The sequence below is a fragment of the Alexandromys fortis genome, unplaced genomic scaffold (genome assembly GCF_014885135.2).
Source record: "Alexandromys fortis isolate MF-2015 unplaced genomic scaffold, M_Fortis_MF-2015_v1.1 scaffold_69, whole genome shotgun sequence".
Classification (NCBI taxonomy): domain Eukaryota; kingdom Metazoa; phylum Chordata; class Mammalia; order Rodentia; family Cricetidae; genus Alexandromys; species Alexandromys fortis.
Window position 1 is genome coordinate 8522670 of NW_026067951.1, and position 20715 is coordinate 8543384.

At 43.7% G+C, this 20715-nt stretch overlaps 1 protein-coding gene across 3 annotated transcripts in view; it reads left to right on the forward strand.

The window, feature by feature from the left end:
- Nucleotides 1-15342: 15342 nt before the first annotated feature.
- Il15ra (interleukin 15 receptor subunit alpha) overlaps nucleotides 15343-20715 on the forward strand; it is a 28913-nt gene continuing 23540 nt past the window's right edge. The window contains exon 1 of one of the 3 annotated variants that reach the window (XM_050150515.1): nucleotides 15343-15610. In XM_050150515.1, the coding sequence (XP_050006472.1) occupies nucleotides 15517-15610 (94 nt within the window). In that variant the 5' untranslated portion in view covers nucleotides 15343-15516. The remainder of the gene's footprint in view (nucleotides 15611-20715) is intronic. The other 2 variants (XM_050150516.1, XM_050150514.1) reach the window with 2 other exon arrangements.

A 20715-nucleotide genomic window follows, 5' to 3' on the forward strand; every position in this document is an offset into this window, starting at 1 on the left:
TCCTCAGGAGTTTTTAATGGTTTTAATAATTTTTAATAACATAGACAAGATCTTACAAATTCTGCTCAAAAGTTGGTATGGTTTGAATCAGAAATGTCCTCCACAGGCTCATATGTTCCAACACCAGCTAGCAGAGCTGTTTGGGTTATGCAACCTTTAAGAGGTGAGGCCTTGCTCATGGAGACAGGCTTTTGGAGGTAAACCTTTGAGGGTAACAGTCCAGCCTTGCTTCTAGTCTCCTTCTCAAGACTCTCCCATGAGGCCACCATGTGAGGAGTTCCACAACACACCTCTGCTGTCACAGACTCACTCCCCTGTGCTTACCTACCACTGTAGAGTGTACCCTCTGAAACTGTGAGCCAAAGCCGACCTCTCCTCCCCTAAGTTACCTCTGTCGGCTCTTTCATCCTAGTGATGAAAAAGGTGACCAAGACAAAGGCAAGACACGGTTTGGAGGCTCATGGGAGTAGCACAGTCACACTCAGGTACAGCTGAGATGTTGGAATTATCAAGAATGGGGTGTATAACAGTGGAAAATCAATCCTTATGACGGAGATTGCTATGGCACCCTAAACCCATTCTTCCCTCCTTCCACTGGTACTAATGGTTCAAGATTTTAGAAGATCATATCTTGCTGGTGTTCTAATTCATTTATACTGTCAACTTGGCACAACCAAGACACCTGGGATGAGGGAATCCCCTTGATCAGATTGTCTTCTCTGACAATTGATATGGGAAAGGTCCAGCACTCTGAGGAGCATCATCCATAGGCAGGTAGACTTGGGTCATATAAGTAAAGTAGCTAAGCATGAGCCAGCGAGTGAGCCAGCAATCAGTGTCCTTCCACGGCTTCTGCTTCACTTTCTGCTTGGGTTCCTGCCTTGATTTCCTCAATGATAAGATTGTGACCCGGAACTATAAGCTAAAATAAACCCTTTCTTACCCATAGCTGCTTTGGGCATGATAATTATCACAGCAACGTAAAAGTAAAACAGAACAACATCTTTCTCCCAAGCTCATGATGCCTTTTTCCAGCCTTCTTTGCAGCTACATGTGACCATGTGATTATGTTTCGAACACAGAGCTAGGAGTAGACGTGACATGTGCGATGTCTGGGCTGTGCCTTGAGAATGTGAGCTGCATTTCCTCTCTTAGTTCTTCTCATTGGCAGGCACATGGTTTCGTAGTGGGAGCTAGAACCACAGCAGGATAGAAACCCAGGACACAAATCTAGGCATTTGTCTGGTGCCAGGAGGAATCGCAACATAGCTGATTGTATTGGACTATATTTTGGCGAGATACACCACTCTGCTGGAGGCCACTATGACTTTTCCCTTGGTATAACAAAACCAACAGTCACTAACACCTGTGCTGCCATCAGATCGACACATACCCTCTTCCCACTCCAAAATTTTTCTCTTGTTGTAATAGTAACACCAAAATATCTCCACTAAAAAGAGAATCCAAGAGCCGACTCAAGTAACTACTCGTTTTAAAGTACATGACTTTCGTCTGAGCATTTGCCTCCAGAAGCTCAGTACACAAGATGAAACGGCATGAGATCGCCCTCCTAATTGGACTATTCCCTTAATTGTCTTTGGAGACGTAATCAATTTACAACAACCTTGAAAGATTTATAGAAACCCCTGGAGGATGTCTGGAAATTGTTGGTCATATGGAGATATTCCCATCAGATGAGATTTCTGGGCAAGTCAAGAATCAGCAAGAGAGAAGGCTGTTGAGCCGTTCCAAAGCGCCTCCTCTGATTTCCAGGCCACACTTCAAGAGGTAAGGGATAAAATACATCTTCTCTTCTGATGCAATATTAAAGATTTGTGGGCTATTTTTTTTCCAGTCTGGCCCCTTAGTCCTCCATCAAAACCTTATAGAAAGGGACCAGTGAGATGGATCAGTGGGCAAAGGTGCTTGCTGCCAAGCCTGATGACTGGCTTCAATCCCTGGAACCCACGTGCTTGGAAATAGAGAACCGGCTCCATTAACTTATCCTTTGAACTCCACATGCACACCATAGTACAGGTTTCTTCCCAACACACACACACACACACACACACACACACACACACACACACACGCACGCGCGCACACACACACAACCTTTATAGGAAGAAAAGAAAAACTAGAGGCAGAAGCTGGAGATACAGGCTTCATGAAGCTAAGTTGTGTTTGGATAAACTTAACACTACTGGTGACATAGAAAAAAAATCTACAAATTTGGTAATTTTGTTGCTTGAGACAGGCCTTCATTATGGTGCTTAAGCCTGCCTTGAGCTTGCAATCCCATTTCAGCTTCCTGAAAGTGCAGGCGTGCATCAACACAGCCAGCTCTAAACTTTTTTTTTTTTTTTTTTTTTTATTGAGCCTTAAACTTCCTATGTGTTGAAGGAAACCCTTGAACTTCTGGTCCTCCTGTCTCCACCCCTTGAGTGCTGGGATTACAGGCACACAGTACCATGCTTCATTTATGCAATGCTGGAAATAAAACGTTGGGCCTAGTGCAGATTAGGTAAGCAGTCTGACAAATCAAAGTATAAAATAAAATTCTGAGACTGATGCTAGGGAATCCTCTAATCCTCCCCTTTTCTTCTCCAGAACTGCAATTAGAGTCCTAAATTCTGCCCCGTAGGCTGCCAGAGAGCCTAGATAAACCTGAACCCTAGTGGAAAATGCACATGAAGGGAACTTCCGGTCCACATACATGGAGATGCAGGTTTGGAAACCCTGTGAGTACACCTACATGCTCTCTTGCTGGTGATGCATGATATTCTGCTTTTCAGCTCACAAGTCAAGGAACCCAATGGTGTGCGTGTCCCTTGTAACCACCTACGCATGGATTTGGGAACATAAAATCACTAGATGTTAATCTGCTGTGTTGAAAAACATTCCACCTGATGTGTGACCAGAAAAGTGGAGGAACAGGAAACAAACCGAACTGGTTTCCTTCCTACCCACTCGCGGTCTCACTGTGAGTGAGGTGGACCAAAGCTTCAGTCTTCTTATAATGCTTTGTGACTTGAGGAGGAAAAGTAGCTCTAATCCACAGTTCCCTGTTAAACTGAGATCCCTGACAATTTAGCAGTGTCTACTTGTATGTTGAGACAAATCACTACAAATGCAAGTCCTCCAGACTAGAAACAGGAAAGCAAGGGGAGAATTAGAAACATCCCTATGAATTTTCCTCTGGTACATGTGGTCCAAACAAGAACCAAATGTTCCCACTTGCCCAACTCGTGAGAGAAATGGTTAGCTGAGAGCATGAACAGGCATACCTTCCTGAGGATTAATAAGGAAGGTGCTCAGAACCCTGCCATAAGCCCACAGGAAACTGTGTCTCCAGTGGGCATCCTTGCTGGGAATTGAATCTGCAGGATGCTGTTGCCTGCTATACTCTTTCTCCATCATAAAGCATCTTTGACATTTTTACACACATAGGACAGAAAGGGAAGTGAGGCTTTGTCCTGTAATGTGTGACTAGACATAGCCTCCTCCCTTGTCCTTCCCAGAGTGCCTGACTGCTGGAATTCTAGCAGTAAATACCTAAAGAAGAGAGGATAAGAACACACAGGCCAAATTTTAAACCAAGTACTAATTGAGTTAATAATTGACTTAGGAAATTACTGAAGTGTAAAGGAAACAAACTTGGGGGACAAAGTTCAAACGAGGACACCTTGTAGACCAAAAGTTTAGAATCAGATATTAAATGCTATGAATCTAAAATATGATTCTGGCTTGAGGTTCTTAGGCCAATCTGCTCCCTTGTCTTAGGAAAAACACATGTGGTGTTTTTGCTCCACAAAGGACATATTTGGGAGTCGTAGCCTTTTCCTTCCCTTGTCAATAATGCCCATCCCTGGCGATATCTTGGGGTTAGCTGTTTTGAAAGAGAAAACATCTGCTACAATTCTGCATTGCTTTCTTGAGCAAACACTTCAGAAGAAACAGCTTAAGGGAAGGAGGGTTTATTCAGGATTGCTGTTCTAGCGGATGCAGCCCATCCTGACCGGGAAGGAAGGCAAGAGATGTGGAAGGTAGGGTCATCTAAAATCAGAAAGCAGGGATGAAAGGTGGTGCCACCCACGTTCAGGGTGGATCTCCCCTGTTTAGTAAAGTCTTTCCAGAAGCATCTTCATAGACACAGACAGAGGTGTGTTTCCATGGTGATTCTAAATCCAATCAGGTTGACAATCATAATTAACAATTACAAATTTAAAGAAATCCTAGAAGGCATTTTATGGGATACGTAAGCTACAAGGAAAACACATCATACTATCTCAAAGTAGGTATAAAAATGTTCATAAATGTTTAGTGGCCCACATGGGGAAAATCCTTTACAACTACATATAAGATGATGAGAAAAAAAACTGGTATTGACCAATGGTGCTAAATACTGAGGTACTGACCAAAAAGAATATGAAATTATAATAAAGGAAAAGATAATTGGAGAGTTGGTATTGACCGACAAAATATGAAATTATGATACAAAAAAGATAGAAATTCAGTATTGACCAATGACATGAAAAAATTATTATTGTGACTTGTTACTATTGACAATTACTAAAAAGAGATTATGACAATGAATGTTGAGAGTTGATGCCTATGCTAAAAATGTTAGATCTAAGTGATGCTCTAAACCAACAACAAAAAAAAAATTTTAACTCCGGCAATTCTACTGTCCTTTAAAATAGGAGACTATAGCCTTTGAGAGCATAATTATTCATAAAGCATTATGATTTATCCTGACAAAAGGTATGGCTATTGAGACACAGGGCCTGAAAGTATATTTCTCTCCACTAATCTTTTTTCTTTACAGAGGTCAACAGTCAATAACGGGTTTAAAGCTTCTGCTCCCCAGATGCCTAAGACAGGAGCTCGCATATGACAAATGCTGGTTTCCAAAGACGAGAAAATTTGGGTAATAGCAAGAAGACTTTGCCCAAGCCAGGCGTGACCCATCTGTCCTGTTGCAGAAGCACAGGGATTATTAAAATTTAATAAGAGAGAGTGGATTGTGGGCCCATATTTAATATAAAATAATTTACAGGTAGGCTCACTGGCCACTAGGCAGATGCAACCCTGTCAAACTAGTAAGATAGCCAACTAACAAAGGCCAGGATGTATTGCTCCTTTCTCCTTTCTTAAAAAATGTAGATGGCCTGGGGAGAGGTGTTTGCCAAAGCAGGTGACTAAATTACAGGTGTTTCCCTAGCCCCACATCCCCCCCCTCCTCTTGAAAGAGAATATTAATGAGCTTCCACCTTGGTTTACCTGGGGGATAAAAGGTGTTTTGTAAAATAAATGTGGGTAGATCTTCAGGAGGGAGGGAGCCTGAGATGCCCTTCCTTGATGACTGTGTGAACTGTGTCTGGTTATTTCTCGCTCCTCCATACCAGTCCAGTTAGGGAAAAATAGTTTCTATGTTGGGGCCTATGGCCCCTGACATACCTCTCAATGATAACTGTAAAATAAATGGCTTTAACTTTCTAATTCTAAAACAGACATAAAAGACATTACCCTTATAATCCCAGAATTTGGAGGCTGACCCAGGAGAACTGTCATGAGTTTATAGGCATCTCAGCTATACAATGAGTTCTGGGTCAGCTTGAGCTACAAAGTGAGACTCTGTAGTTAAAAGGAAAAAAATAGACTGGCTGGTTGTTATCTGTAAGAAACAAATCTCATTGTCAAAGACACACATAGGCTAAAAAGGAAAAGATGGCTGGAGCAGGCATATAGGTGTCTGACAAAGTGGACTTTAAGTCAAAGTTGGTCAGTCAAAATGAAAGTCAACACATACAATTAACAGGAAAGATAATAATACATAAAGTGTTATGTAGCCATAAAGCGTATGCATAGCTCATGACCAGAGCTACAGCTAGAATGGTGGCCAGGCACCAGACCAAGTTGTCAAATGATTTGGTATGCTTGAAGCTCATGAACTTTGAAACCAAGAACCAACTAGAAGAGGAAGAAAGGAACATTCTTAAAGAGCACTGAAACTTAGATTTTTCTCGATGTTAATGAAAAAGAGTTTGCTCATGAAAGAGCAAAGTTTCCTATTAGGTGAAGATCTTCTCTGTGGAAGAATGCTATTCTAGTTTGTTTTCTGTTGCTGTGATAAACACCATAATTGAGAACAACTTGGGGGAAGAAAGGGTTTATTGAGTCTTACAGCTTATAGTTCACCATGAAGGGAAGTCCGAGCAAGGACTCAAGGCAAGAACTGATGGAAAGACCATGGATAAGGCTGCTTATCAGTTTGCTTCCCATGGATCTATCAGCCTAGTTTCTTACAGCACCCAGGACTACCTGTGTGGGATACTGCTGCTGTTCACAGTGAGCTGGGCCCTCCCACATCAATCATCAATCAAGAGAATGCTTCACAAACTGTCATTCCTTCACAGACTGAATCTTACTAAATGATTCCAGCTTGTGTCAAATTGACACAGAAGAGAACTAGCACAAGAGTTATTCAGATAATAACTTCCTCAGTTCTTAATCCCAGAACTGAGAAATTAATGTTTCAGATGAATACTATGAATTAAACATGGTGATATGAATAAGAATGGACCTCATAGGCTCATATATTTAAATTCTTAGTCAGTAGAGAGTAACACTATTTGAAAGGATTAGAAGGGTTAGGAGATATGGTCTTGTTGGAGTAAGTGTGTCCTTATTGGAGGAAGAGTGTCACTGGGGGGAGTGTTTTAAGGTTTCAAAGCATAAGCCAGGCCCACTATCACTCTCTCTTGGCCTATGGGGTCAGGATCTCAGCTACTGCTTCAACCCCACGTGTGCCACCATAATCCATGCCATAATGATAATGGACTAAGCCTCTGAAACTGGAAGCAAGCCCCTAATTAAATGCTTTCTGCTGTAAGAGCTGTCTTGGTCATGGTGTCTCTTCACAGCCATAGAATAGTGACTAAGACAAAAGCACAAGAAGATGAAGAGTTGAACCTGATGTGTCAAATGAAGAAACAACAAGAAAATATTAGAACTTGGTGAGAACAATAGGTAAATAGTGCCAATTATGAAGAAGAAAACTGAAACAAAATTAATTTGAGCAAGGACATTCTGAAGGCTCCATGATTAAAAGAGATGTCTTAAAATGTGGTTTGAAGGTGCCTTCAAGTATAGCAAAATTCCAAACTCATCCTGATAGTGCCTCAGTAGTAGCTTATACTCTGCTTATTTGTAAAGAAATGTATAATTTTAAAAAATACCACTGACTCATGAGTAAGCCTCTTAGGACTCATATCCTTAAAGGGGGGACAGAGGTGGGACTTCATGAGATCCCATCCATGCTTGTATTGTGGCTGCCTTGATTTTTCACAGGACTTGTGTATGCAGTTTCTGCAATTGTGAGTTCATGTGTGCAACTGCACTATCATGTCCATGAAATACTGTTTCTCTGCAGATGTCTAGTCCCTCTGGCTCTTAAAACAATTCCATCTCCCCTTCTCTGGTGATCCCTGAGCCTTGGGGGAGAGGTGTGATGAAGATGTCCTATTTAGAACTGAGCACTATATGATAGTCTCTTATTCTCTGCACATTGGCCAGTTGTGTACTCTGTATTATTTGCTACTTACTGCAAAAAGAAACTTCTCTGACGAGGGTTGGAAAATGCTCTAATCTCCATGTATAAAGAATAGAACTTAGAAGATGGTTTATTACTATGTACAATTATCAGAATAAGTACTAGATTCTCCCCCAGGTCCTATGATCAAACCAAACCATTAATTTTGGCCCAGTAAATGGTACCAGGCATGGATTTCATATTGTGGAGTAGGCTTTAAATCCAGTCAGAAAATAGTTGATTACTTTTATAACATTCATGCCATTGTTACACCAGTGGGCTTATGGACTATTATATCCAGAAAAACTATCTATTAAAATTGAAGGAGAAAAAAACTTCCTATTAAAAAAACATTAAATAAATTTAAGACCACCAATCCAGCCTTACAGAGAATACTGGAAGGAATACTTTGGTCTGAAGATAAAAGTAAACACACTCAAGAGATCACAGGTAATAGACGATTTCAGAACAGTTAATCAAAAGAGGTCAAAAAAGAGGCATGTAGCTGAGCAAGATGCCCTGGGCCATGGATGACTGATACCTTGTGTGGACTAGCTGGGGCCTCTCCATCTTCCCTGTGTGGATCCCTGCCCATCCTACTCTTCCGTTCAGGACCCTATGTAACACCTATACAAAGAAACACATTGAAAGTAATAATAAAACTAATTGTACCCATAGTATGTGTCTTCCAAGCCACTTGCTACTCTTGTGTTTGCACCCAGCGGCCAGAATCAGGGATGAGTTAAGAAGTTGAAAGACTACAGCACCATATAAACCTACCAGCAAGACAAGCGGATCTGCTTCCACATTATCTTTGGTGGAATTGGAGCAAGGAGACTATTTTAAAATGTAAGCCATTGTTTGCCTCTGATTTTCTAAGCAGACCAAGTGAGCAGCTTAGATTCCATGAAACAAGTCTTTGTAAAATGAAAAAGGAGGTCTAAGCAAACACCACAAAAATAACAATATGACACAAATTAATATGCATTGTTTGATCACTTAGCATTCTTTAAGTCACTGTCTACTCCTACCGATGGTCAACCGTAAGACAAACAAACAAACAAACACCTTTTTAACTTCCTTTCCTGACCCTCCTTCTGTCCTATAATGATCCAGCTTGCTAGTGAACTGTGAGCCCTGGTTCCTACAAAGACTGTCTCTGTAGCTTTTCTTCCAAAGAAAACCTGGCTCTGTCTTACATCACACATTCCCTTTCCTGCCTGTCCTTCGCACCGACCTTTTACAAATGCAAAATATCTTTATCTGTACAGGCAGAGGGATGGTCACTGATAAAAGACCAAAATATGAAACTGGTTCCCATGAGGAATTTACACAAGCTAGGATCAGGAGTCTCAGCCTGTTAGCCCTGGAATGCTGTACCCTGGCACCACAGAGTTGTAGCCCTGTACCCCGTTGACAACTACCCTGTCCACTAGGACCTGCCCTTACTGTGTGACTCAGGTCTGCATGGCAGAGTGCACGGAATTATAGTCACCCACACAAACCTTTCAGAAGTGCACACCATCCACCCAGAACTGTTATCTGTAGGTGGTGCTCGCCATCCCCTTACAATGTATTCAATAAACCTCTTTCCTTACTGTGATCTAAAGGGCACTTTTATGCATTATCTATCAGCTACTAACATCGATTTTTGTTTGTTTTTGTTTTGTGACAAGGTTCCTCTGTATTTCAGCTCTGGCTGTCCTAGAAATCACTTTGTAGACCAGGCTGGCCTGGTACTCATCAAGATCCACCTGCCGCTGCCTCCTCCCGAGTGCTGGGATTACAGGTGTGTACCGCTACTGTCGGGCTCAACTTTTTCTTAGTTCTCCAGTGAATGAGTTTGATTGACTCCTATAAATAAATGGTTTTTTTTTATATTATTCTTATATTTATTTATATTGTAGTTCAAGTTGTAAAGTTATAAAATCATGTCAGGCCATGTTTGCTAAAATAATTTAGTATGTGTGTCTTAGAGTTTCCATTGCTGTAAAGGGACACCATGATCATGGCAACTCTTACAAAGGGAAGCATTTAATTGAGGATGCCTTACAGTTCAGAGATTTAATACATTATTATCATGGCTGAAAGCCTGGTGGTATGCAAGCAGACACTGGAGAAGGAGAGGAGAGTTCTACATTTAGACAGGCAGGCAGCAGGAAGAGAGAGACCCTGGGCCTGGATTGAGCACTTGAAAATTCAAAGTCCACCCCTGTTGCACTCTTCCTCCCACAAGGCCACACCTCCTCCCACAAGGCCACACCTCCTCCCACAAGGCCACACCTTCTAATAGTTCCACTGCCTCTGAGCCTATGGGGGCCATTTTCATGCAAACCACCACACTTTGTAAATTAATAAAAACCGAGCCTGTTTTCTTCAATCTGAAGTATTTGCATGCTGCCAGGTCATTGGCAGTTTATAGCAGCATGGGGTTTTTATTTGCTTGTTAAAGGTGGTCACTTTGCGTTTTCTTTTTAATGCTCTACAATAAACATTTGTTTTCATGTAAAAAGGTCCAGTGATTGTAAATACACATGGTCCGAACATTCGTGCATCCGAGTATAAAATCAACACTACTGGACGTAAAGGAACAGATAGCGCCAGATACTACAGGAATAGTAAATTTTAATACCCTGCTCTTTTTGGCATATTATCTAGACATAAAACTAGCGAATAAACATCAGGACTAAACTACATCATAGAGCAAATGGGCTTCACTGACATCACTGCACAATATTCTATCTAGAAGCTATCATCTTAGACACCTCTGGAACTTTCTCTAAGCTAGATCACATTTTGGGCCATACAACAAGTCAACAAAGACACAAAGAAAATATAATAAAGTAATAATTTGTATCCCATCAGATTATAATGAACTAAAACCAAAATCAATACCCCAAGAAATTATGCAGACATTTTGAGCCAGAGCCATATACTTTTGAGTGATTCTCAAGTCATTGAAGAAATTGGGGATTAATTTGTTTGTATGCTTGTTTGTTCCAGCAGTACGGGGCGGGGGGGGGGGGGGGGGGGGGGGGGGGGGGGGGGGGGGGGGGGGTGGGGGGGTGGGGGGGGGGGGGGGGGGGGGGGGGGGGGGGGGGGGGTTTGAATCCGGGCTCTTGTGTATGCTGGTGAAGTGTTCTACCGCTGGTCTATAGTCTTCAGCCCAAAGGTGAAGTTCAATAAATTTAAATGTTTGTGGACTTGCTCACAACTGTACTCTGCCCACTGGGATCTACAGAAGAAAATTAAGTCTAAACAACCTTAAATTCATAATGGTGGTTTGTACAAAGATACTTATTAAGAGTTTTGTGTGTGCATGTGTGTGCACGTGTGTGTGCACGCGCGCATCTGCTTGTGTGCATGTGTCAAGGTTGACACACTGGGATGTCCTCTCTCAATCTCTCTTCCATTTTATTTATTTGAGATAGGGTCCCTCACGGACCTAGAACTCACCACTTCAGCTAGACAAGCTGGTCAGCCTGCCCCTGAGATATCTCTCTCTCTCTCTCTCTCTCTCTCTCTCTCTCTCTCTCTCTCTCACTCTCACTCTCTCTCTCTCTTTCCCAGTGCTGGCTTTACAGGCATGTTCCGTCATGCCTAGCTGTTACCTGGGTTCTAGGGATCTGAACACTGGTCCCCATGCTTGTGTACCAAGCACATGACCCAGTGAGCTGTCTCCCTAGTCCTAACGTATTATTTTTAATGATGAAATGACGGAAGAGGGGCGATTAAACCATGATTACACAGTCCTACTAAACCTTGATTTTGGACTTTTCGTCTCTAAAACAGAAGCAATATGTTTCTCTTGTTTTAAGCCATGAAATATTTCAAACCTGAGAGCCCAATATACATATAAGGGCATGTAATTTACAAAACATTTGTCACAATACTCAGGACTTAAGTCACAGTAACAGTCACTGGGGAGAGACTTCCCTTTCAAAGTAAAATTTCAGGCTCTTAAGGAAGTTTAAGAAGTAGTATTGGAAAAAAAAAAAAAAAAAGAAGTAGTATAGGGGCTGGAGAGATGGCTCAGCGGTTAAGAGCACCGACTGCTCTTCCAGAGGTCCTGAGTTCAATTCCCAGAAACCAAACGGTGGCTCACAACCACCTATAGTGAGATCTGGTGCCCTCTTCTGGCCTACAAGCAGGATACTGTATAAATAAATTAATTAATTAAAAAAAAAGAAGTAGTATAAAAAGTCAGGCAGTGGTGGTGCACGCCTTTAATCCCAGCACTTGGGAGGAGGAGGCAGGCAGATCTCAGTGAGTTCGAGGCCAGCCTGGTCTACAAAGCGAGTTCTAGGACAGCCAGGGCTGTCACACACAAAAAAAATCCTGTCTCCAAAAAACAACAACAAAAATACCCAAAGAAACAGAAAACACCAACAACGAAAGTAGTCTAAAGCTGCATGTCACCACGGTGTCTCTGACCGTTGCTCACATTCACCCTCTGAGTGTCGTTTCCTCTTTGGCCATTGTCTGCTCTCACCCTGCGAGAGTGCTTTCCTACAAACATGTCTTTGGTAGCTGTCCACTCTCATCCTCGAGAGTCCCTCATGCTATTCTGTAATAATTCTGCCTGATTTCTACACTGTGTCGTGTCGCCTCTGAATTCATATTCCACAAGTATCACAAAATTCTGAAAACAATAATAGGAAAAAGCTCTACTTCATAGACTATAAAAAGAAGACTTTTTGCATGATAGGAGCTCATATATCCCACGTTTGGCCTCGAACTCACTACATAGCTAAGGCTCTCCTGCCCCTATCCCCAAGTGCTAGAATTACAGGCACGTACCTCTACACTCATCTCAGAGTGATTATATTTTTTTCTCATCCATTCAATAAAACCTGAATGTACTTGATGTTACTAAGAAACATTGTCAATTTTTCATTTTACCTTTTCATCCCTACACACTTGCTTACATATTTAGGGAGGAATGAAATGACATCAGGTGGGCCTCAAATGGAGGGGTTGCTCCTGCTGGGATGAAATAGTAGACTTCTGAGGCTGGAGAGATGACTCAGTGGTTAAGAGCGCTGACTTGTCTTCTAGGAGTCCTAAGTTCAATTTCCAGCAGCTATCTGGCGGCTCATAACCATCCACAATGAGATCTTGGTGCCCTCTTCTGGCCTTCATGTATACATGCAGACCGGATACTGTATACATAATAAATAATTTTAAAGAAGAGAAATCGTAGACTTCCTGTGGCCACCATCTGTATGGGCGATGAGTGGGTGGGTTTAATTGTGGTACCCTGCTTGTTTTGGTTTGTGAAGATGACCTTGAACTCCTGATTCTCCCACCGCCTGTCTCCAGTGCTAAGACTGTGAGCATGTGCCATCCATGTTAGGCAAGCGCTCATCCAACTGAACTACACCCTCTGCCTTTTTGTGTTGATTTTGGCTTTTAGTTTTTTTTTTTTTTTTTTTTAGAAAGAGGCTTGAGAGACAGGCTAGAAAGACAAAAGAAAATTAGGGGACCATAAGAAGGAGAAGGCGTTCCTCATTGGTTAAAGCTTTTACCATCTAAGAAACATGAATTCCAACACAACTGATATTTTCTGTAAACGTTGCCAACATAGAAATATCATTCCTTTCATGTTAGATATTTTATATTAAAAGAGTAGTGAACCTGGCTTAAAGCGTGAGTGTGTGTGATCTGGGGTCCGGTCTCATTCCTCCACCCTGGACATGGTGGCAGAATCTCAGGAAGATTGTTGGCTTTGTGCAGCCAAGGTCTCCTGCCTTTCTATAATCTAAACCTAGACTTTTCAATAGGTTCCTCAGCTTCTCTTTGAAGAAAAAAGTTTCAACATCCAACACAAAATTCCCTGTGTGGCTACTGTAGAGACAGCTCCCTCTTAGAGAACCCCACACCTATGTTCTGGGGTGAGCTTTTTCCCTTTCTGAGCACCTCTTTCTTTGAGCCCTCTTTGGAAGCTTTGAACTCTGCACTATATTGCCCAGGCGCGGCACTCTTCTCTGCACTGAAGCCGCAGATCCCAGGTTGGTTCTAAAAGATTAAGGATACTGATCAGGTTGCTGAGGGTAACACTAGGATGTTCCTGCCCCCCCCCCCCATCACTAACAGACTCTCATGTGACCACCCAAGCTGGCAGTGAAGTTGCTGTGTGGTGAGGCTGGCTTCTGATCCTGTCTTCTCCTCTCATGTGCTGGGACTCCAGGTGTGCGTACCACCGTGCCTGGCTACTTCTTGCTTTTGATATTTGAAAATGCCCATCGAAAAAGAAGTGTTTGTAAGTTTGAAGCACACAAATGCCGGCATTCATTATACTTAAATTTTTTCATTTTATTTTATGTGCATGAGTGTTTTGACTATATGTATATCTGTGCACCTTGTGTACACAAGGCCTGGGAGGCCAGGAGAGAGAGCTGGATGCCCTGAGACTGTAATTATGGATAGTGGCAAGCCCTGTGTGGGTACGGGAACTGAACTCAGGTCCTCTGGAAGATTCCAATACTCTTACTCACCGAACCAACTCTCCGACTCTTTAATTGGTTATAAGAGATTGGAAGGTGTGGTTTCTGATCCTCTTTCTGAATTTTTATTGGGCATATTTCATATTTACTGCGCTAACCTTAAAACTTTTTAAGGAAGAGGGAGCAGGTATAGAGTGTTCACCTTTTCCTACCATGCCTAGAAGATAGGTTACTTCAATCACACATCACTGCATTTTTTCCAAACAAAATTTACATGCATTCTTTCAATTGCCTCAAATGGTGTCAGATTTTATTTAAGGACCTGCAGACTAAAACTCGGGTGTGTCTGTCTCCCTGACATCACATCTACATCTAGATAGGGGCATTTCTGACTGAGCTGCTCTCCCACGTGTTTTCCCAGGGCCTGATCGGGACCTCCACAGCATGGGGCTTGACTTCAAATTCCAAGAAAGTTGTGAGTGTACGCGCGCGCGCGCGCGCACACACACACACACACACACACACACACACACACACACGGTTTTCTTAGTCTCTGAACAGTTGTCTATTGCCTAAAGAAATTGAATGTGAAATAGAAAGATGACTAACTTGCCTTCCTTGCTCCTTCTCCTCCCCCCTCCTCCTCCCTCTTCCTTCTTCTCTACACATTTCTTCCTCCTCCCTATTCGTCTCCCTTCCCCTTTCCTCCTCCTCCTTCTCTTTCTTTTCCTACCCCTTTTCCTCATCCCTTTCCTTCTACGCTTCTTCTCCCAGCTCAAACACTTGGCATAGTCTTGAGGTGGAATGGTGCAGCCGGAATAAGGCAGAGTGTCCTGGGCCTGGGCAGGCGTTAGTCACTGCCAGCGCCACAAGGCAGGTAGCCAGGACTGTGCTCCTTTCTTGGGGCCATAGGGCACCAGGAAAGTGACCTGGGTGTAGAATTCTCCGTCTGCCCAGAACCGCCGCACTGGGGCGACACCTCCGCAGTCGCCCAGGGACGCAGAGCACGGACAGTCAGTCTCGGGGCTACCTGGAGATTGACTTCTGAAAGTTGCAATCGGAATAACAGAGGGCCAGCAGCCAGGGCAAGTGACAAGTGGACAAGGTTGAAGTTAGGTGTGCGCAAAAAGCTGCAGAGCAGACCAGAGGAGTTTGCCGGTGCAGTGAAGACAACATTAAGGAGCGAGAAGGGAGATCGCCCGGCTTGTCCAGGTGAGAGCCCCGCGCTGCGGGGGACAGGAGCAGCCTCCCTGAGGAGGGGGTGTCCCTGCCGGCCGCCGGGGCTTCTTCCAAAGCAGGGGTGGGGATGCTGAGTCACAGATCTGTCACCACTTCGCACCTCTTTGCAACCCCGGGGGCTAAAGCAAAAGCGAAAGCGAATGCTCCTGGCTGCCGGCTGGTCCTGGAGCTGAGCTCGCTACCTCCCAGAGACCCCAGCCTTGCGTCCCGGTGGGGCACTGCGAGGGACGTTCGGCCATGACTTCGCGGCAGCTCTCGGGCTGTGGAGTCCACGCCCTCCAGGTGTTGCTGCTACTGCTGCTGCTGCTGCTCCCGCTGCGGGTGACACCGGGTAGGGAGCGTCTTGAGTCCAAACAGGGGAGTAGAGGGGGACCTGAACACCCGGCTGAACTTGACCCGTGGGGGTCACGACTTCACAGGACTCAAGTCCAGCTGGAGAGGATCATGGAGGGGCGTGGGGGTTGTGGGGTTCAGGACACGTGGAGGTAGGTAGCCGCGGAGAGCGCAAAAAAAAGATGAGAGCCCCTTGTCTTGCTCCAGGCTGGCTGCCGAGTCGCTTGTTCAAAGGAGTCGAGCGACCCCACTGACGTTTCGGAGACTTAGGGAGGAGAGCAGGTCTGACAAGCTCGGCGAGAGCTTGGAACTTGGAGACGTGTGTGAGAGTGCCTCTGCCAGCCCACACGCGCTGCTATGGGGTGTCCTGCCGATGTGTGGGGTTCCAGGAGGGGCTCGAGGAAAAACTAACGATTTTCAGGTCAAAGTAAATTAGATGAAAGGCACCGGGCAAAGGGCTGCGTTGCGGGTGGAAGAAAATGTGTGGGGTAGGTTGCATATCTGAACGCTGGGAAACAACTCCCAGTTCTCAAGTGTGCAGAAAGCTGGGGATGGTTGGAGAGGCGAGCAGACTGTGCTCCCAGGAAAGAGGGGGTGTTATGTGTTCCAGAACGTGTCGCCTAAGTCTAATCTCATCGGGAAGAAGGAGTGAGACCCTAGTTTTGTTCCTGTAAGTCTGTAAGGAAAGAGAAAGAACAGATGGATCTAGTCATGTCCCATCACGGGACGCTTCATCTTCTTATAATCATGAAATTCTTAAGAGTCTGATAAAAATCTATGTACTCTCTGTACAGAAATGTACGTGAAAGCACATACTTGCAAAATGTGCGCCTGACTTGGGGGGCAGGGGGGGGCAGGGCGCGAGGACTCACTGAAGGTCATCCATGGACTTCCCAGTGAGTTAGCAACTACTTATCCCCAAGGGTGTTTTAAAGCGAGACTTCTTGGTTTGGGGCGTCCAATCCAGTCTCCTTGGGACTCCATCATAGCCGGTCTACTCACACTTGCTCCTGGGGCTGGCTCTGTAGGGGTGTTACGGGGTTTCATTTTCCCAAGGCTATTATTCTAGGGTCACCACCCTCCATCTGTAAAGCTGGGTTTTGTTGGTAAATTCCTTTGAACTGCATAGAAAGGAGTGATCCTGAATAACCAGAAATAGCCTGCAGCTATTTCAGTCTGAAAGTGAATGTAGTTTTAGTCTTGCTCAGCCTGGCTCTGCCTAGAGGAAGCACCTCCCTCTTGCCTGAGGGAAGGCTCAGGGAAGCCTTGCTCTTTGACCTTAGGACGCTTTTGCCATCAGCTGGCACCTGAATCTTGGTTTTAAGAATAGCCATATTGGGTCGTAACTGACCATAAACTGCATATATTTAAATTGTACAGCTTACTAAGTTTCAAGATAAAAGTGTACACTCTTTAAACCGTCACCATAATCAACACAGGGACATGGTCATTACTGCCAAGTTCCCTGTGTCCTCACAATCCTTATCCCCTGCCCTACTCTGCAATGTCCTGTCTTTTTCCTGTAGATTTGTTGCACTTTCTAGAATTTTATATAAATGGAATTATACTGCATGCACTCTTTCTTATGTGGCTTCTGTAGCTCACTAATTATTCTGAGTCTTCATTCATGTTTTAATTTGAATCAACAGTAAATTCCCACCAAATCTGGTGGAGAATGCTTGCTTATAATCCCAGCACTCTGAGGCAGAAGGATCTCTAGTGCAAGGACAATCTGTGTTATATGGCAAGATCCAAAACCAAAAATAAACAGAAGGGTAACCACTGAGGAGATGGCTTAGTGGGTAAAAACACTTGCCACCCAGATTGGAGGGCCTGAACTCATATGAGCAAGATGCATAGCACATAGGGTGGGATGAGAGGCAGGGATGGCAGAATCCCAGAAGATCAGAGATGGGAAAACGAGGAGGGAGAGAGAGAGAGAGAGAGAGAGAGAGAGAGAGAGAGAGAGAGAGAGACTGTGAGACTCAAGCAAGGCAGAAGGTGAGGAATGACTCATTACACTCCTGTCTCAGCATCCAGGTGCTGGGATTGCAGGAGGGTGTGAGCAACCATACCCAGTTAAACAATTATTCATTGTTAAAGATACGATCGAGCTTCAGTTGCCTCCTGACTGTTGGGTATTTAGGTTGCCTCAGCAAGGGTAATGGTCTCTAAAAGCTCAAAAATAGCAATATCTGAGAGGTAAGATGTTGAGAAATACTATATTCTCTTTTTCTTCCTCTTCTTCTCCTTTCCTTGAGACAGGGAATTACTGTGTAGCACTGGCTGGCCTAGAACTCTCCAAGTAGACCAGGCTAGCCTTGCCAGAGATCTGCCTCCCAAGTGCTGGGATTAAAGTCATGCACCACAAAGCAGGCCTGGCTCTGGTGATTCCCTTTCTTCAAATGTGTCCTAGGAATCACTTTGGTGCCATTTATCACATATGGAGGTAGATGTTAGTGGATGCCTTTCTCCTTGAAAGACTTGATGCTCTTTTGAGCAGGGGATTATGGGGTCGATGGAGGACAGGTGCTCTAAAAGGGTGGGAACAAACTGTAGTGAGAGCCTGGAGGCTGCCAGTGAGACTGGGGTTCCTGCAATAGTTTGGTGTGCAATGAAGAAATCCTGAAACAGAGTGGTATCTATGAGATTGGAGCAAGTGACTTCTTCTTGAGTCCAAACTGTAAGGAACAGGTTTCGTTCTTTTCCTGTCGTTTGATCTACAACTGGTAGCCATCCTGGCTTCTAACCCTCGAAGGGGATTAGGAATCCTAGTTAAATGAAACTGAGGGACAAAGAAGAGCGGATGAGTTTGGGGCAATGAGCTGAGTACAGCCTGTACTTATTGCACCATGAGGAAGTATGCTGGGTTGGCTGGCACTTCAGACAGGAAGAAAAATAGGTTACTGGAAGCCTAGATGCCCTGACTGTTTGGGCACATCTGATTCAGAGTCAGCTTCCAGAGGGCAAGAGCCATGCTTTCATTTCGTGGTGCCTTCGTGCCTGTCACAGGGACTAAGCGGAAGGAAATGCTGTGACGGATTCTGACCCCTCTTAAAGATGGAAGACACAAGCTTACCTGACAACTCTTGAACTCCAGCTACAAGAGTAGGTCAGGGCTCCTTGCCCATCTTAGACTCTGCAAATCAACTTGATAAAGAAGCCTGATCCACAGGTTCTGGGAACCAGAAAGAGGTGTAGTCCTTTGCTAAAAATGCAAATGATCTTTAGGACTGACTGTGTAAGAACTTTGAAAGTAGCACAACTGTAAGTTAGCTCCGGGTTCCATAACTTCATCCACTGTAAGTATTCATGAGTTACCAACTTAAATACCTACTGTAAACGGGGTTTAGAAGTGGAAAAGGAGTTCCAGGGAACTGTGAAATACATGTACCATCTTCATGAAGCTTATGATCCAACAGACAAGATGAGACTTGCTATATATATATATATTGGATGTCTCCCATCCAAATACCAACCAGACTTGACCCTGCTTGGCCTCCAAGACCAGACAAGACCCATCAAGTTCAGTATGGTATGGCTGACATTGGATATCTAAGATATATATTGAGGGGGAATTGTAGAATCATTGTAGTATTAAGATATGTAATTAAGGCTGAAGGAAGTGAAAATTTATCATTACATTAAAATATATTGCTTCTAATGCAATTGCGAGACCATCTAGCTTTGTAAATTAAATAACTCACCGCCACTTGGCTGTTTGGCTATTTGGGTTTGCTGCAGCATTTTGATATTCTTGTACATTCAAAAATCAGCTATTCCTAGGTTTATCTCTGAGGACCATTCACCAGGAAAGACCCAAGATAGACTTCCTTTTTCAGAAAAAAAAAAAAAGTAGATAAGGCAAAGTGCTCTTGATACAAATACCCAGAAATGGTTAGCATTAAAGTCCTCTTTCAATTGATGGTTGGTAAAGGATATTTGTGTTGTTCAAAGCAAAAGTAATAATTCATTGGTTATGGAAAAGCAAAATGTGCAATGACGATAACACAAAGGTTGGGAATGATATTTGGACAATAATCTTTAAGGCTTTCTGGGGGTGGGGGAGAGGGTGTAGTGTGCATGTGTTCACTAAGGGGAACATTTCATGTCCTATTCTATAACTGTGCCTTATTCCTTTGTGATAGGGTCTCTCACTGAGCCTGGAGCTAGGCTAGCAGAGATCCCTTGTCTCCCCATCCCCAGCACATGCACAATCACGTCTAACTTTCCTACTTGAGGACAGAGGATTTAAACTCAGATCTTCACACTTGGACATCAAGAGTTCTACTGTCTGAGCCATCTCTCCAGCCTTGTTGAAGGTTCTTATGCTATTTGTGTGAGGTGATATAATATCACTCAAAGATAAACTCTGATATCCTAAATGAGCCTCTAGAATAAAGCAATAGCGAAACTGGGCACAGTGGTTCATGATTGTAATCTCAGCAACTGCAAAAGTGAGGAGGATAATTGCTAAGAGTCTGAGGGAAGGCTGGGCCACGTAGATAATTCTAGGATAGCCTGGGCTACATAGTGAGATCACATCCAAAACTAAACCCCAATCAATAAAAATCTAATTAAAAATATAATGCAATAACTATTTCATTAGTAAGACAATAAAGGAGATAAAATAGAATTATGAAATAGTTCAAGTAAGTCATGACCTGATCATGGCCAGAGGAAATTGCACAGGACCTAGAGAATGTTATTAAGATGAGTGAGTGACTTCAGAGAGACGGCACAATATACATATTTGCAGTTAATATAGTTTTGTAAATAAACATGAAAAATGCCAGCAAAAAACACTAAGAAATAAAAATTTAAATATGTTATTTTCTTTGGCATCAAAAATACTAACTCCAGAACCCATGAGGCCCACCTGAAGCTGAGTAGTCAGCAGCTAATGGCCCCCAGGGGACAGAGACTCGCTTCTCTTCACTGGCGCGGCCACTGGTAGGCTGTCCATTCTCCAGGAAAGAACCCCACACTCGTGTCCATGCAGGCACCTGTACAAAACTGTGTGTCATGGCTCAGCAGATAAAGGCACAGGCTGCCCTTCCAGAAGACTAAGGTTCACAACCACTGTAACTCCAGTTCCAGGGT